The sequence below is a fragment of the Canis lupus genome, chromosome 36 (genome assembly GCF_011100685.1).
Source record: "Canis lupus familiaris isolate Mischka breed German Shepherd chromosome 36, alternate assembly UU_Cfam_GSD_1.0, whole genome shotgun sequence".
In the NCBI taxonomy this organism is placed as follows: Eukaryota; Metazoa; Chordata; class Mammalia; order Carnivora; family Canidae; genus Canis; species Canis lupus.
Window position 1 is genome coordinate 15,360,761 of NC_049257.1, and position 18,597 is coordinate 15,379,357.

General features: G+C 38.7%; 1 protein-coding gene across 15 annotated transcripts in view; it reads left to right on the forward strand.

Annotated features, from left to right (window-relative positions):
- MYO3B (myosin IIIB) overlaps positions 1–18,597 on the forward strand; it is a 430,360-nt gene that overhangs the window by 250,736 nt on the left and 161,027 nt on the right. For all 15 annotated transcript variants that reach the window (XR_005384676.1, XR_005384677.1, XR_005384679.1 and 12 more), the window contains 3 exons: positions 8,450–8,561; positions 9,542–9,704; positions 11,030–11,110. Coding sequence is in view for 11 of the 15 variants with exons in the window: in XM_038584790.1 (XP_038440718.1) it covers positions 8,450–8,561; positions 9,542–9,704; positions 11,030–11,110 (356 nt within the window). In the remaining 4 variants the exon portion in view is untranslated. The remainder of the gene's footprint in view (positions 1–8,449; positions 8,562–9,541; positions 9,705–11,029; positions 11,111–18,597) is intronic.

The following is an 18,597-nucleotide window of genomic DNA, read 5'->3' on the forward strand; positions in this document are numbered from 1 at the left end:
AGTCTTCTCATGAATATTTGGGGATTTTTCAAATATCTTCCCATTGTTGATTTTTAATTTAATTCTGCTGTGATCAGAGAACCTACTTTGTGTGATTTGAGCACTTAATTTATTAAGTCATGTTTTATGGCCCAGGTATGTCCTATTGTGGTAAATGTTTCTGTATTCAATTGGAAAGAATGTATAGTCTGTTTCTTTTTTGGCTGGAATGTTTTAGAATTTTCCAGTCAAGTTTGTTGTTTAAGCCCTCTGATTCCTTGATGATTTTTTTGTCTGCTTGTTCTAACAATTATTGGGGAGGGTATTGAACTCTGTGAGGATAATTGTGGATTTCTCTGTTTCTCCTTGCAAATCAGTTTTAGCTTCATGTTATTAGGTACAAAAATGCTTGGGATTCCTAGTTCTTTTGATAGATTGACCTTTTTATCACCATAAAATAAATATCCCTGGTAATATTTTTTGCTCTGAATTCTGTTTTAGTGTTAATATAGTCAGTTACTATAGTTTTAATTTGATAAGTGTTAGCAAGGTATATCTTTTACTTTGAACTTACTTGTGTCTTTATATTTGTACATTTTTTTGTAAGCGGCATATAGTTATGCTTTGCTTTTTTATTCAGTCTGAAAATTTCCACCTTTGAATTGGGATGTTTTGGCCATTTACATTTAACATTATTTGTTTGGCTAGGTTCAATAATTTTGCTATTTATTTCCCAAACACATTTGTTTGATGGGTTCTTTGTTTCCTCCTTCTTCTTCTGATTTTTCTGTAAATTATTTTATTTCATTTTATTTTAAGTAGGCTCCACACCCAATGTGGGAGTTGAACTCATGACCCCAAGATTAAAAGTTACATACTCCAACAACTGACCCAGCCAGACACCTCCTCCTTCTAATTCTTTTAGATTTTTGAGCATTTTATATGCTTTCACTTTATCCTCTTTGTTGACCTATTAGCTGTAGTTTTTTTTTATTACTTTGGGGTTGTTTTATGATTTACAATATACATCTTTAACTTCTGCAACCTATCTTCAAGCAGAATTATTATGTCACTTCACAAATAGTATTAGAATCTTACCATAGTTTACTTTGTTTTCTGAATCTTTTAAAAAAGAAACATTTCTTTATAATGGAGATCATCTGATGATGACTTCTTTCAGCTTTTTCATGTCTGAAAAAGTTCTTTATTTTGCCCTTATTTTTGAAAAATATTTTCACTGAGTATAAAATTCTCTTTCTTTTAGTTCTTTAAAGGTTTTGCTCCATTATCTTCTCACTTACATTGTTTCTGTTGAAGACTCTAATGTCATATTTATCTTTGTTCCCCTGTATGTAACTTGTCTTTTATTCTCTGGTTGCTTTTAAGATTTTCTCTTTATGACTGTTCTTGAGCAATTTAATTATGATATCCTTTGGTGTAGTTTCCCCCAAGATTTATTTTATGTGTGTGTGTGTGTATGCTTGGACTTACATCTGTTAGTTTGTAGTTTTCATCAGATTTGGAAAATATTTAGCCATAATTTCTTCAAATATTTTTTCTGTATCCTTTTTTCTTTCCTCCTCTTCAGGGACTTTTAATTTCATGTATTGAGGCCACTTGAAGTTGTCCCATAGTTCACTAATGCTCTTTTTATTTTTTTAAATTATTTTTTCTTCTGTGTTTCATTTTGTATAGTTTCTTTTGTCATATTTTCCATTGTCATGTTTTCAAGTTTACTAATCTTTTTTCTTCAATGTCTCAATTGCTGCTGTTCTGCATATATATATGTGTGTATATGTGTATACACATATATATATTTGATTTTTTGGTCTCAGACATTGTAGTTTTCATTTCTAAAAATTCTAGTTGGGACTTTTTTGTATCTCTGTGTCTCCATTTAACTTTTTAAACATATGGAATACAGTTAAAATAAATGTTTTAATGTTCTTCTCTGTTAATTTTATTATCTGTGTTACTTCTGGATCCATTTCAGCTAGTTGACTTTCTCCTTATTATAGGTCCTATTTTCCTGTGTGCCTGATAATCTTTGACTAGATGCCAGACATTGTCAGTTTTATCATTTTGGGTGCTGGATATTTTCATGTCTCTATAAATATCTTTGTGCTTTGTTCTAAGATAATGTTAAATTATAGGCATATTTTGTTTTATTGCACTTTGCTTTATTGTGCTTCACAGATACTGTATTTCTTACAAATTGAAGGTTTATGGTAACCCTACATCAAGTTTAAGTCTAGGGCACCATTCTAACAGCATTTACTTGCTTTATGTCACTGTGTCACATTTTGTAATTCTCACAATATTTCAAACTTTTTCATTATTATATTTGATATGGTAATCAGTGATCACAATTTGTTGAATGCTCAGATGATAGTAACATCTTTTAGCAATGAAGTATTTTAAATTAAAGTATGCACTTTTTAAAAAACATAATGCTATTATACACTAGTAGACTACTTAGTAGAATAGTGATCTATAACTTTCAAATGAACCAGGAAACCAAAAAGTTCATTTGACTTACTTTATTGAAATAGTCAATTTATTGCAGCAATCTAGAACTGAACCCATAGTATCTCTGAAGTATGCCTATACTTGGAAATAGTTTCATCCTTTTGGATCTTGTATTTAAGATCTGTTAGGTAAAAGCAGAGCCATGTTTAGGGCTAATATTTCCTCACTACTGAAGCAACACACTTCTGAGTACTCTCTTCAGTGTAGTATGAATTATGAGGTTAATGAGTCTGGCTGGTAGAAACAGGCACTATTCATAGCCCTCTATGACCATCAGGCACTAGTCTCTCTAATTAGATGGTTTTTTTTGCCAGCCTTGGGTAGTTTCCCCTCTTGCATGTGCTAATCAATACTCTGCTGAATACCTGAGAGGCCTTCCACAGATGTCCAAGGTTCTTTGTTAGCTCTCACCTAGTATTCTGTCCTATATATTCTAGCTGCCTTGGTGTCTCCCAACACATGGGGGTCGGCTTTGAAATACAATTGGCCAGATGTAATCCCTCAGTTCTGCCCACATTGTGTGTGGAAGAGTTCAAGCCTGGCTCTTTACAAGAAAGAAAATAACCTCACTGGCAGCTGATCAGGAACATGCAAAAATTCCAAAATTTCTTTTCTTTTGCAATTAAGGTTTCTTTCAGTAGGCCCAGAGCCCATCTTGAAGGAAGTCTAGGACCATTTCCATCTTACTCCTTCTTTATAGTCTCCTCAGTCTTTTCTGCCTTTCTGTTCTCTCTGGAGGATCCTACTCCCTCTGAGGGAAGCCTAGAAGTTCTTAGGGATTTTATAGGCTTTTGTTCCTGGCTCTACCTGGCTCTACCTTAGAAGTACATTTGGCCATTATGGTTTCCAAGACATACGTCTCTCACAGTTTTCTGAGTGCAACACAAACGAGAAAGCCTTTATCTTGCTTATATGGACCAGGTCTCCTAGGACAACTTTGCTGTATTTAAGTCTGTGTTTCTTTACTCTGTCTTACCAAAGACTTTGTCAGCCTGCACTAAGGAAGAACACAAGAAAGGAGAAATGAGGAAAATAAAAAGCACTGTTTTGCCTCAAAGGGACTATTCTTTTTTTCTTTAAAGATTTTATTTGGGATCCCTGGGTGGCGCAGTGGTTTGGCGCCTGCCTTTGGCCCAGGGCACGATCCTGGAGACCCGGGATCGAGTCCCACGTCAGGCTCCCGGTGCATGGAGCCTGCTTCTCCCTCTGCCTGTGTCTCTGCCTCTCTCTCTATCTCTCTCTCTCTGTGACTATCATAAATAAATAAAGAAAAAAAAAGATTTTATTTATTTATTTATTTATTTGAGAGAGAGCAGAGCTAGAGAGAGAGCACGTGCATGAATGGGGAGGTGGGGGTAGAGGGGCAAAGGGAGAGGGAGAAGCAGGATAACCACTGAGCAGGGAGTCCGATGCAGGACTTTATCCTAGGACCCTGGGATCATGACCTGAGCCAAAAGCAAAAAACTGACAGAGCCACCCAGGTGCCCCTCAAAGGTACTATTCTTCATATTAAATAGTTTAAATAGGCTTTGGAGGTCAGTCTAAGAAATTCACCACTATTGATTTGTGGGGATGTATCTACATTCCAAGCAATAGCTTTTGTTGAGGGCTTTCTGCAGAGAGCATGATTTTAATACGAAAAAACCATTGTACCTAAATAGATAACAAAATTTAAAAAGACCAATTCTTCCCAAATTTGTAATGTTTTTATGTAAAAAATTTTTATCTTTATGTAGGCAAATTTATCAGTCTTTTCTGATGAGAAAATGTATTCCCTTTACTCTTTTTTTGTTTCTCCCCCTTACATCAAAAACTAAACTTTATTAACTGGATTCGCATCAGTTTTTTTTTTTTTAAATCAATAACATGGAGGTCCAAAGACTTAAATAATAATCTTAGCCTTTGTCATATATTTGTTGTCATCTTGGACAAATCATTTCATCTCACCAAGAACAGTTTTCTATACCAGTACAACAAAGATTTAATGTTCTATAGAGATTCTTTGTGGTAGTTTAAAAATATATCCACAAATTACTTAATATTCTTCCCTTCAAGAGGTGGAACTTAATTTTTCTCTCATGGAATGTGGTATGGACTAAATGACTTACTTGTAATGAATAGAAGATGAAGGAAGTGATGGTATGTCACTTCTAGGCCTTGGTCATAAAAGGCATTGTGGGTTTCTGCTTGATCTCTCTCTCTCTGGGATCCCTGCTTCTGAGGGAAGCCATCTATGTTATGAAGTTACTGAAGCAGTTCTCTGTAGAGACCCATGTGGCAGGGAACAGAGACCTCTTGCCAACAGCCAATAAAAGACTGAGACTTTCTACCATTAGCCAAGTGAGTGCGCCATCTTGAAAATAAATCATACAGCGTTAGTCAAGTCTTTAGATGACTGCAGCCCTGGTAGACATCTTGACTATAATCTCATGAGAGATTCTGAGCCAGAATTACCCAGATAAACTGCTTCTAAGTTCTCAATCCTTACAAACTGAGATAACAGTTGTCTGTTTTAAGACATTACATTTTAGAGAAATCTGTTGTGTAACAACAGAAAACTAATGTATTCTTATAGACATTATAACCTTATAGATACTCCCTGTTTATGATCCTATAATTTAAATGCAGGAGGATGTATCTCTAGTTGCCTGTTGCTTTTACTAATAGTTTACAAACTGCTTAGCCTATTATAATTTAAAAACTCTTCCTTGAAGAGTCTGTATTCCATATACCATTTTAGGCAGAAAACTAAACATATTTGAGTAGAAATATTTTCCAACTGGATATTTATTTTAATAGCTTATATATTTTAATGAGATGAGACCTGGGGAAAATGATCACTTTCCATAGAGTTCTAAAGCAGGAAAGGGCTCTTCGGTCTTTGGAGGGCCATCAGGAGCTATGTAGACCCCTTGCAATATGTTAAGAACATTTCCCTAAGAGAGGTAGGTGCCTGGGTGGCTTGGTTGGTTAAACGTCTGCCTTTGGCTCAGATCAGAGTCTGCATTAGACTCCCTGCTCAGCAAGGAGTCTGCTTCTCTCTCTGCCTCACCCTTTGCTCATGCTCCTACTCTCTCTCTCTCTCATAAATAAATAAAATCTTTTTTGAAAAAGAACATTTTCCTAAGAAAGAATATGGATTCTTTTTACTAAGTTTTCAGAAATTCTTCCCTGCCCCTGTCCCCCTAGAAGAGTTTAGAACTACTTATCTAGTTTCATTCCCATCTCTGGGAATTCAGGTGCAGAGAGGTAAGTGATTTAGGATTACCCAACAAAGAGCCTCTCACTCTTAACTCAGTGTTCAGGCTCCAATCTGAGGCATCAGTTCTACCTACAAGAGGCATCTCAGGGCCTGGTCTTTGCAATGCTTTTAAGTGCCTAGACCCTCAGGACTTTAACAAGATATGCTATTACATATCTCCTTATTTAATTCATCAAACTGCTTCAGAAGTGGGTGTGAAATAGATCTTCCCCAAAAGATCCCTCTTGCTGATAGATCTTTTGTCTTGTTTCCTGTCAGTTTTGCCCTTATATTGAAGCACACAGGAGCTCAACCAAAGTACTTTTTTTTTTTTTTTTTTTAACCATGGTACCTTCCAGAATTCAAAACTACTCTATGAGGGAAATCTATTATACTTATCTGACCTGATTACTACAGACATATCACTTATATGTTTCTTCAGTACTTTTTAAAACCTTTACTTCTTTGCAGGATTGTTACCCGTCACTTTCTAAACTAAACCAAATGTGAATATTATAATAAATTAAGAGATTTGGGTTGAAGGACCAGGTATCAAAGTTGAGTTTTAATATTTATGTTAGTTCTTAATTCATTCTGCCTATCTTTTATTAAGATTTTATTTATTCATGAGAGACACACAGAGAGAGAGGCAGAGACATAAGCAGAGGGAGAAGTCAGGCTCCTCATAGGGAGCCTGATGTGGGACTCGATCCCTGGACCCTGTATCATGCCCCGAGCCGAAGGCAGATGCTCAACTGCTGAGCCACCCAGGTGACCCTCATTCTGCCTATTTAGAAATTAAAGATTGCTAGGAACCATCTATAGACGCCTAGAAAACAAGTAGAAATCCGTGTTTGAAGAGCTGGAATATATCTTTCATTCATTTTATATCTTGCACAGGACTGGTCATTCATTACATTCTCTTTAAATACTTCATCATCACTAGTATCAAGTCCGAACTGATTAAAGCTAAGGGAGCTCATGCTATAAATGACTAGTCCTAATGGAAAGAATGTAGAAATTCTGGTTTTACCTCTGACTTTTATACCTAAACTACCTGTACTTCAGCTTTCCCAAAACATTCACCTATATAGATTTGCCATCCATTCCCACCATCCCCATAAATTCCAGAACACAATCTTTTTACTTCAGCTAGAGCCAGATCAGAGAAACCACAACTGAAAGTACAGTCCTGAAAAAAGTGAGATTGAAGAATCTGTGAGAATGCCATGAACTGCCCAGATAGGCCTACGCCTGACTCCCAGCTGTCCCTCCTCCCGCCTAGCTCCAGTAGGTATCTTCTGTGAACAGGTTCCTGGGTTTGGCCAAATGACCTAGCATGGTCCTGGCCACCATTCAGGGTTCTATGAGAGCACTACTCCTTCTCCTCGATGGTGGAAACAGAGACTCAAAGCCTTGGAAACATTCCCCAAGATCTCTGAATGCAAATGTTTCTAGCAAATTCAGCATTATATCCTAACTTGTAAAACAGTCTTGTAGCACAAAGATAAATGACCAAAGTGCTAATCAACTATGTTTATTTTTTCCATAAACAGAAAGATATGGGAATATTTGGCAAGTAAAAGGGTCATATTTTGTATTTAGGTGATTTAAAAAAAAACAAACAGCTCTATACTTAAAAGTACAGTAATTCCAAAATAACAGATCAGCCTTGTCTGAGGAATGGCAGGAAAAGCCTTTGACAAGGAAATGAAGTTTACTTTTAAACTTCAAGGGGTTGAGTTTAATTATAGATGGCAGCAAAGAGCAGAGAAAAGATCCTTGAAAGTTTTTTCAAGAAAAACTAAGGTAAAGTATCTGTTCTATAAAGACTGTATGTACCACTGTGTGTGTGTGTTTTAATAGGGAGAATAAAGAAAAGGAGAGGGAAAAAACTCTTTGTGGTATTTTTTGAATTTATCCAGAAGTATGGAAGTTCATTAAAATGAGTAATTTGGGAAGACAAATGTGTTTTTGGTGATGACATCAAAAAATATACCTACTTCAGGGACACCTGGGTAGCTCAGTTGGTTAAATGTCTGACTCTTGGTTTCAGCTCTAGTCATGATCTCAGGAGCCCTCATCTGGCTCCACGCTCAGTGCAGAGTCTGTTTGTCCCTCTCCCTCTGTTCCCTGCCCCCTGCAATAAATAAATAAATAAAAATTTTAAAAAAATACCCACTCTGTACCTTGAGATGGACATGTAGCTCAGCAGACTGATTCAGTAGTATTAGGCTATGATCACTTTTGCTATCTACAGATTGCTTCAGAGGGGACTTTTCAAAGCACAGTCAAAATTTATACCATGGGATTACAAATTATTTTGTAATAATGCTAAAATAAAATGATGACTTTCACTAGAATTCTAAATTTAAACTGTCTAAATTTCAGTTTTATTAAAGGATTAGGTTCTTTGATTTTACATGCAAAAGACACCAAGTATTCATGAACATGAATTATAAAGCAGTATTAAAAGGGAAATACTCATAGCAGAAAATATAAGAGCCAAGTTAAGAAGCATTAATTATATACCTTTCACTACCTAGTGTGCTAATATTAGTGCTCAAGAAATATTTACTATTAAAAAAAAAGAAATATTTACTATTAAAAAACAAGGCATCCCAGTGGGTCCAGAGCATATCTACTATACTGAATCAAATGATAACTAAAAATGTTTCATTTTGCTCTTTTATTTTGTAGGTATTATTACTTGGCATTCAAAGCACATGAAACACCTTTTGCTAGCAAAGAGAGCTGTGTTGCTATCTTGGAAAAATGCAGATTAGATCACTGGGTGCTGGGAAAAACAAAGGTAGTTCTTTCTTTTTTGTTCAGGTTGTCACCCATGATGCTCTTCTGTGTATGTTTGTCTCTTGTCAGTGATATGAACGGCTTTGTAAGTTGTGTAGCTTAGCAGACGACACCCCAACCTAACAATGATCTTTGAGGGTGTTGGGTCAGGAGTCCTAGAACCTCTGGACAAGAAGGGGAGTGTTTGCCTCCTGTTCTGCATGTAGAGTGAGAGAACCATTTAGCATTTCTAGAATGAGAACTTTGAGCTCATTTTAAAGGTCCCTTTTTAAAAAAATAACAAAAATTAAAAATGTCCTTTTTAAAATGTTGCTTATTCCAGCATCTCATGGAGATTCACAAATCTTATTAATGACAATAATGAGTATCTTTTACAGTTTTGTCCATTTTTCATTAGACTCATGTTGTGTTTTTTACTGTGTACCCTGACTAGCTAGTAGCCTCATTGTGTATAGCTTTTCATTTAGGGAACATCTCATCCTGCATCCCAGGTTTTTATTATCCATTCTGAATTGCTGTACAAAGCCAGTCTTAGCCTTGAGTGTTGTGGCCACACCATTGTTCCTCAGCAGGAATTAGATCACGGTGGGTCATTTGGTTGTGCTCCTTCCAAACTTCCACTGCTGGCTATGGATCAATTCTGTTGGTTAGTGCTTCCATTAGAGGCTGTGGCGATAGACAGTAGAAATCCAATTGAGAAAATAGACCTCCTGGCAGATATAAAGCAGGCTTGGAGAACATTTGGGGTCTCCTAAATTCCATTAACCTCACCATCTGTTTGTATCAATAATCAAGGATTGGCTCAACCTTAGAAAAGAGGTATTGTGTTTGCTCCCAGGAAGTCAGTAATGTTAGCATAAAAGAAGTCACTGTAAACTTTATGTAGATAGTGGTTTTAATATTTTTATTAAGAATACTCTGGAGTAGACTGAATCTGTTTGGGAGCCCATATGTAATGCTAAAACTAATATGTCATTTCAGGTTTTTCTCAAATATTACCATGTTGAGCAGTTAAATTTGCTGCTGCAAGAAGTCATAGGCAGAGTGGTTGTGCTGCAGGCATATGCCAAGGGGTGGCTTGCAGCCAGGAGATACAAAAGAATCAGAGAGAAGAGAGAGAAGGGGGCTATTGCCGTCCAGTCAGGTAAGTGCTCCTGAATCTTGCATTTCCTCAAGTACTGGGGCTTTTCTCAGTGGCTTCTTATCTTCTTCCTACCCTTCCTCTCTTCTTCCTACCTTTCTTCCTTGCTCCAGCAAATATTTATTGAGTGCCGGTTGCAGGCCCTGTGCTAGATGCTGGGTATAAAGCCATGAGTAAGACTACCATGGTCCCTCTGATGTTCACATAAGCAAACAAGCTGTCACAACACAGTGTGATGAGTGGCAAGGTAGAGGTAGTGTGAAGTGAGTAGAGGTAAAAGCCAAATCACACAGACCTGCATCCCTTTTCCCAGATGACTGATGTAATACACACCCCAGGCCTGTTACCAAGTTCTCAGCATCAGAATGACTAATGCTATTTCCCAAAGGCTTTTCTAGCACAGAGAGAGCTTATAAACCAAGGGAACAAATCACCAGGCTCTCTGATATGCCCAGCCCATTCAGTGTCTCTGCATGTGTGTGTGTCATTTATATTACAAACAGCACCTGAGTTCTATGCCATTGTTGAGTGGTTATGAAAACATCAGATCTTGAACATAGTGGACTATTTCCTTTGTGTTCTCATAACCCATATTGTCTGGACTTCATGACCATATTCAGCAACAGGGAGAGCTGTGATGCTAATGGGAGGGAGAAAAGGTGATGTGATCATGCTCCTAGTGGGCAGCTTAATGCCCCAGTCCTCTATCTATAGGACTCAGAACACCCCCAGAGAAACACCCCTTTCTCTTCTCATCCATTTTCCTTGCCTTTTGCCTTAGTGTTGCGTATTTTCTTCTCCCAAAGCACAGTTTTTGGCACATGGTTCACTCTCACCAAATGCAGGTGTTGTGATACTAATTATTTCCTTTGACTCCCTTCTTTATTTCATTCCTTCAAATTCCAGGTTCATATCTTCCTCCCAAATAAAAAAAAAATTTGAACAGGTCAGGCTATGCCAGTTCTTCCTACCAAACCACCCTGCTCCCAAGTCCTGAACCACAGCTTCCTCCAGGGATTGGGATAACAGGGAACTGTCTCACCTGGGATAGAGGTCCCCAGTGATTCATATGTAGAATCCAGAGTGTTCTGGAAACTCACTGCCAGAACAAAAATAATTCCTTCTCAGAAGCATCTTGGAGGCCCAGCTAAGTACAGAGAGGCCTCTTGTTCCCCACCATCGCTCACGTATCTCTGCTTATTTTGTTCAGTGAGAAAGCAGGAGGGAAGACGAGAGGGGTAATAGATTGGAGGGAAAACAGCTTATATCAATTCACTGGCACGTTCCTAAATTAATGTCATTCCTAGCACATGGTTTTATATTTTTAGCCTGGAGAGGATATGATGCTCGGAAGAAATTTAAGAAAATAAGCAACAGAAGGAGTGAGTCTGCGGTTCCTATTCAAGCAGGTAATTAAAACATCATTTTCATAGCATCCACTTGAAAATATTCTGTGATTGAGTTCATATGATTTTAGAAAGCTGAGAGGTTAATAATTCAGGAGCACTGGAGTAAGAGTTAAGAGTTCTAGTTGGGGTTCTAGTGCTTGCGCTGACACACCCCCTGTATGATGATCATAAGGCTGACAGTGAGCATTTGCTGCTTGCCATATTTGTGTAAGGATGCTCTCAGTAAGTGCTCTTATATTCTTGAGTTTATAGAGAGGGAAACTGTCATAGAGAAGTGCAGTAGGTTGTCCACAGTCACACAGCTGGTCAGTAGCAGAGTCAGCATGTGTGAATACAGGCAGTTTGGATAAAGTCAACTTCATTACTCCCAACTGAACAAATTTCTTTCCTTCTTGGAGTCACAAATCTGTCATTTGTGAAACTAGAGCACATGCTCAACTCTAGTTAAGTGGGAAGGTGTCTAGTAACCTTGGAATTCTCTGATCAGATGCAAAACCCGTCTTTCAGCATCACAGAGATAAGAATAGCTCAGGGACTTTCCCAGCAAATGGAATTTCCCACACCCTGGGCTGTAGGTGGCTAAGGTGCTCCTCTGTACCTCATGGGGTTACCCTGTGTTGTGGCTCAGCTTGGGCCTGGCCGCCTGAGTGCTGAGAGCTCTGGTTCTTGCCTCATCGGACCTGTCCTTAGCTTCTGGGTGGCTCTGCTCTTCTGCAAATGGCAGTATCCACGGTGGCTGCCCAGCTGGGTTCCCTTCATCATTTGAAGCCGTATGTGCCTAATTGAGGGCCTGGAAGAAGTAGGCCCCAGAGCATGCCTGGAGCTCTGAGAATGTAAAAAAGTGGAGACAGAATGAGAGAGCAGGAGCTAGTCTCTTGTACTCCACAAGCCCAAAGAAGGATAGGGTTTCAGATACTGCTGCCTTGCGGCAAACTCTTAAATACAACAGCTGCAACCTTTTTGAGGTCGTCCCTGCCCAGAACCTGGCTCCAGGAAAGCTTCTCAGAACTCTCTTCACCAGCCGCTTAGAGACCTGACATCTTCATTCAGAACCAAAATATTTGGAAGAAAGGGATGTCATTTAGATGTAAATGTGCAAGTTTTAACACCACCCCCTAGGAATTTTAAGCTCTACAACTTCAAAGAGTTCATTGGAAGAGGGGTCCAATTCTAGTTGCAGCTTAAGGAAGATAACTCAAAGTGCATTTGTTCCCTACTTGCCCACCTCCACACACCACAGCACACAGCACATGCATGCAAAGCCCCCGCCCCTCCCAGTCTGATTTCTAACCTTGCAGTTTGGCTCAAAGCCCAACATATGTTTTAAAATACAAACTTTGGGTTATATATTGTTGATCCACTGAGTCCAGTGTGAAGGATCATAAATCATATTTTCCCTCTCTGAAAATGATCTTTAGAGGGTTCCCTGTTTACACTCTGTTATTGCCAAATGAGGGCTGCATGAAAACAGAGACAGGTTTGCTTCATCATCCTATCAGGCCAGTCATGATTGCATCTTTTAGGTAGAGCACCTATGTGGTAGGTACCACGGAAGGATAATTTTGTTTTGTGGAACTGGAGGAGAGAACACATATCTTCAAGGTGCTTCTTTTTTTTTTAAGCTTTGCAAGCACCACCTCCCCTCCACCTCTTTTTTTAAGCTTGGCAGCTAATGTTCCTACTTATCAAGTGGCATTGGGAACTTCCATTAATCGAGTCTACAGGGGCTTGGGCAGACATGAGGACATTGAGGGTGGTACTAATGCCACCTCTCCCTCTTGGAAGTAGTGTGGCAGCCAGAGCAAAAGCAGAGTCTCTCTGCCCTTCAGCTAACACCATGGACAGGAATTGAGGTGCTGGCTTTGTGTTAACAGAAAAGATGCCTGGATAAGGTAACACCATTTACAATTTTATGGACAGTTTACTTTGACTTGAGAATGTTTTTCTGATTTTTATATTGGAAGGCATGGTTGTGTTTATCTAAAAAGCAAAGCATCTCATTCCAACTTCTCTGTTTTGGGGTGTGCTTTTCCCAAAGCATAATCTTCTCATTACAAGCTCTTCTTCACACCACTAGGATGTTTCCAAGTAGAACAAGCCCCAGACCCAGCAGTTCCCTTACTTGTGAAACCTGCAGGAAGTGGCTTAGGGACGTTCATTAGCATAGCACAACCATTTATGATTATTTTCAAGATTTACTCTCTAATTTTTTTTTTTCAACAAATCATTTCACTTGAAATTTAGATTCTGTGGAATGCATTTCTTTGTATTTCGAGTTCCGGCCCATAGCCTTTTTTTTTTTTTTTTTTTTTTTTTTGTGGTGTTGCTAAGATATGTTATATATTTTTAAAAGAGCAGCCCTTGAAATTTAGGAAGCATTTGGCCTACATGTTGCTACAGAGCAGCGCATATTGAAATTTGTTTTCCTTTCATCTCCTTCCCAATAAAAGCAGCCGCACAGCTTATCCCTTTAGCTTCCTCAGAACTTCCTTTCAGAATTCCCGATCTATTACGGCACGTTCACATACCAGAAACAAGATGCCTTTTCATGCTGTCAACCTTTTTCATCTGAAATGTAAATTAATTCTTGCTGGTATGCCTTGACAGAGATCAAAGTCCGGGTATTAACCTTCCTGGTCTTTTCCAGGAACCCATCCCCAGGACTGGGCTGTGGCTGCTGAGAGGCCAGTGTCCCTATTATAGGGCCCTCCTCCAGGCAGCCCTCGGTCCAGGAGCCACTATTTCAAAGATGCAGAGTCCTTTTGTAACTGACCTCATCATTACTTTAAACTGAGTGAGAAATGATCTGCCTGGCTAATTCCTGAAAGAGAGAGGGAAGGAGATATACATACACAGTCCTGTTCATTTTAATTGTGGGCCCTTCACTCAGATTCCTGGAGCTTGTTTAAGTGGTTTTGACAGCGAGTGATCTCGGTTTGATAGAGGGAGGGACAGGGCTCCAGATTGGAAACCTCTCCCCTTGCTCAGTGGGTCATTTCTTGCCTGTCAGTCTTTGAGGTAGGCCACATTTGCATTTTCAAAATAAACAGATGCCTTTCAAATACATGAGCTGGTAGTCTAGAGATCTCTGTGGGCCCAAACAGTTCACCAGCCAGTGATCAAATGCTGGAAGAGAAAACAAACGGAAAAAAAATACCCTAGGTACATATGCATCCATTTCCTACGTGTATAACATTGCACGTCAATAAAATGCCTCTATGAGATGTGAGGAATCTGAGAGAGAGAGGAGAGCTGGAGAGCCCCAAACAAAAGTGTAGTTTACCAGTTTCCTTTTCTTTTTTTTTTCTTTTCTTTTCTTTTTTTTCTTTTTTCTTTTCTTTTTTTTTCTTTTTTTTTTCTTTTCTTTTCTTTTCTTTTCTTTTCTTTTCTTTCTTTTCTTTTCTTTCTTTTCTTTCTTTCTCTTTCTTTCTTTCTTTCTTTCTTTCTTTCTTTCTTTCTTTCTTTCTTTTCTTTCCTTTCCTTTCCTTTCTTTCTTTTTTTTTTTTTTTTGCCAGGGGAACAACTTTGAATGTCATCTTGGTGAGAAGTGACATGTTTTGTGTGTTTTTATTATTTGTTAATGTTAATAATAAGCTCCTGCCAAAGGAAAACATATTCTTTTAAACACCAAAGAATTTAAAGTTACATACTTTTTTAATCAGAAAGTTAAGATTCACATATTTTCAGATAGATGGGGTATTCTAAAAGTGACAGCTATATGTGTCATTCCCTTACTAAACTATTATTTTTTTAAAGAACTTCTTCTGTTAGAAAGTGGATATATAACTAGATTTGTTAAAATAAAAATGCCTACATTCTTCAATAAATACTATCAACACACATAACCTGCAGGGGTTTTTAAGAGGTCTATAATATGTCATTCTTTCTAGTTTTTGGAAGCACTGGTTTTAAGATTGCTCCTCTAAATTCAAGATCTGTTTTTTAAAAGAGAACAAAGTAGTGAGCTTCCCCATCTCAGGGAGAAAATGCCTCAGGTTGGTAATAGTGGAGCCCTAGGGGCTGGGAACAGAATGTCGAAGAGTGTCTCTTCTTCCAGCCTCCCTTTCCAGTTCTCCCCCAGCCCCCAGGAGCAGAAAGAGCCCATTGGTTTATAGCACATTTTCATCTAATTGCTTCAGTGCAGTGGAAAATGTTTCCCCCTTTCTCCATGTCCTCCATCAGCTTTCCACTTACTCCCCCCTCCCCAGCCCTTGCAATAACAGAAATAATGACCATTTCACCTTCAGATGCCTTTTAGGGTGCTTTTTGGAGCCTTAGCCATGACTCTGCCAAAGTGCAGGCTTCCTTGAGCCTGTGAACAGGTATTTTAAACCAGATTCAGCTGGAACCTCTGGGCATATCATGTGACATGGCCAATGAGAGTTGCTTTAAATGCTGTTTCCAGAGGGGAAAGCAAGCATCATGTCCAGATAGGTTCCAGCACTCTCAGATACGATTTCAGATAGCAACCTATCAGAGGCTATTGTACTTCTTTTAGAAACTTGACCCTACTTCTAACAAAACCAAATTTCTAGTGTTTAAAACTGCTGAACTTTTAAGCCTGTGTCAGGTAAGGCCTCCTTTTGGTCTTCTCTAACTTTAAAAGGTTGGTTCCTTTAGCACTGTTGATGAGTTGGCAGTGACTGGGTGGTTATAGTAATTTCCTGGAATGAGATCTCCAGAAATATCCCTAGGTGTGCAGAACAACTATATTTTAAATTTAGAAATTTCTTTCTTCATTTACTATTTATTAAGTATCTGTCCTGAGCTACCATGGTAAACAGTGAATTTAATTTGGAGCTTCATATTTCCCATCTCCAATATAGAGGGTGATAAAACATGCTGTTCCTCAGAAGAATGCTGTTTGTATAAGTCGAGTACTCTATATTATGTCAACACATATTGGGAGAGAGTTCTGTAAAACTCCAGTGCAATACAAAGAGTAGAAATCATTATAAAATATAGCTGAGGATATACATTGAAATAACCCATGTTTCTTGAAGGTAAATATGATTACAGGAGATATTTTTCATTCAAACAAAGCTGTGCATAAGCAGATTGTTGATCACAAGCCAAATAGAGGAAGGTCAAGTGAATGTACCACTGAAGGATGAGGTCCACCTTGAACTAACAAAAGGAGATCAAGCACGCCTTCGATCACTCCACCCCTTCAATCACTCCCCTCCTTTCTTCTCTCTTTGCTATTCTACCTCTATTCCATTTCTATCTCTTAGAAAGATTTCTGGTCATTTCACATAAACACTTCCTCAAAATGTGAGAGAAGACAGATTCCAAGCTCTTCTGGACAGTTGGGCAGGAGCCAACTGTCTTTTCTTTCCTGTTGTTGTAGGTCATACCTACACAAGAATAAAGCAGTGTCTAGGGGGAAGTGTTAACTGATATATTCAGGCTTGAGATGAACTATGAGGTGCACATTGGCTCCACTGCCTTCTAAACCTTTCTTTAATTGAAAACAGCGTACCTTCAGGTTTATGCAGAGAGTCCGGCCCAGTCCACCTGCACACTGCCTAGGTTTCTCTAACTCTCTGTAAGTAAAAAGTTGGGACTGATTTCTGACAGCTATAGGCTTAACATTTTGGAGGGGAAAAGTGTTTGTGGGGATAGATGTTGTGCTTTACTTTAGGAAAATATGTCCTGTTTGTAAGCAGGACACATAAACATAGAAGACATACAGGACAGGACATACAGAAACATACAGAAACACTTCCTCTAAAACAAGCTTCAGGGGCTATCTGAAGCTTGTTTTAGAGGAAGTGGTGCATAGCAGAGAGAAGGCCCTGGCCTGTGGCTTCAAGGTTTCTGTCAAGACATGGGCCCTGCCAAACCTCACTTGGGCATAAACAGTAGAATTCTTGCCATGAAATAACTTGGAATGCGTAGGAATGTCCTTTGCTATGAAATCAAATTATTGTCCACGTTAGAATTAAATGCCTAGAGTACTATTCACCTAATGCGCAGAGAGGAAGCTGTGAAGAGCCAACATGGGCTTGAGGTCTGTTTGGGACTGATACCATGTTGTCATGGCACAGAACTGCTTCACATGAAACTTTGGTGTAGCAGTCTGCACCACCAGGACTCAAGATTAAAATTTCAGAGGAAGTCCATGAGTACTTCAGTTTTGAATCAGCTCCTCCATTTTGGACTTCATATAGAGCTCCAGAATCTGGCTGTAAAGAGGTGCTGCTTGAAGTGGCATCTTTACCACCCCAACCTGTCAACTATACTCAACATGATCAATAATGCACTTAAGTTGCCTTTATTCTATTATCTTTAAATTTTTTCAAGTTTCATTTTTTTTTTTAAGACTTTATTTATTCATGAGAGACAGAGAGAGGCAGAGACAGGCAGAGGGAGAAGCTGGCTCCGTGCAGGAAGCCTGATGTGGAACTCCATCCCAGGACTCCAGGATCATGCTCTGAGCCAAAGGCAGACACTCAACTGCTGAGCCATCCAGGCGTCCCTCAAGTTTCTTCTTTTCATATGGAATCATAATTATTTAAGTTATATACACGTAATAGTAAAGAAACATTTAGGAAAAAAAATTAACTGCTCTGACAAGTGATTGGCCTTCTTTTTCTCAAAAGACTCCTGTGTGTAGAAAGGCAGATTTTGTTTTCCCCCTTAACAGATGAAACAGAAGCACAGAGAATTATGTGTTATGAGCGTAAGAATTGGCTGGGGTGGCTGAGGTGCGTGGGTGGCTCACTTGTGTAAGTGTCTGACTCTTGGTTTTGGCTCAGGTCATGATTTCATGGGTTATGAGATTGAGCCCCATGGCAGACTCCAGCCTCAGTGGAGAGTCTGCTTGAAGATTCTTTCCCTTTGCCTCTCCTCCCTTGTATGCTCACTCTGGCACTCTCTCTCAAATAAATAAATCTTAAAACAAACAAACAAACAAAAAAAAACAAGAATTGATATCAAAGCCCTCTTCTCAGTCTTTATCCAGTGCTCTTTCCAGGAGACCACGTTCTGTCATTAGTTTTCATCTTGGATATGGCACATGGACACAGGGTACCAGTCAAAGCTTTGGGAAGAGTTTCATATACCAACCTAAGCAAGTGGACTTTGGAGTCAAAACAATTTAACCAAAACCCCCAAAAATCTGATTAAAAAATGGGCAGAGAACCTGAATGGACATTTTTCCAAAGTAGACATATGAATGGCCAACAGACACATGAAAAGATGTTCATATCACTCATCATCAGGGAAACACAAATCAAAACAACAGTGAGTGTCACCATACATCTGTAAGAATGGCTAAAATCAAGAAGACAAGAAATAACAAGTGTTGGCAAAGTACATGGAGAAAAAAGAACTCTAGCACTATGCTAGTGGGAATATAATTGGTGCAGCCACTATGGAAAACAGTATGGAAGTTTCTCAAAAAGATAAAAATTGAAATACCATATGATTCAATAATTCCACTACTGGGTATTTATTCAAAGAAAATGAAAACATTAACTCAA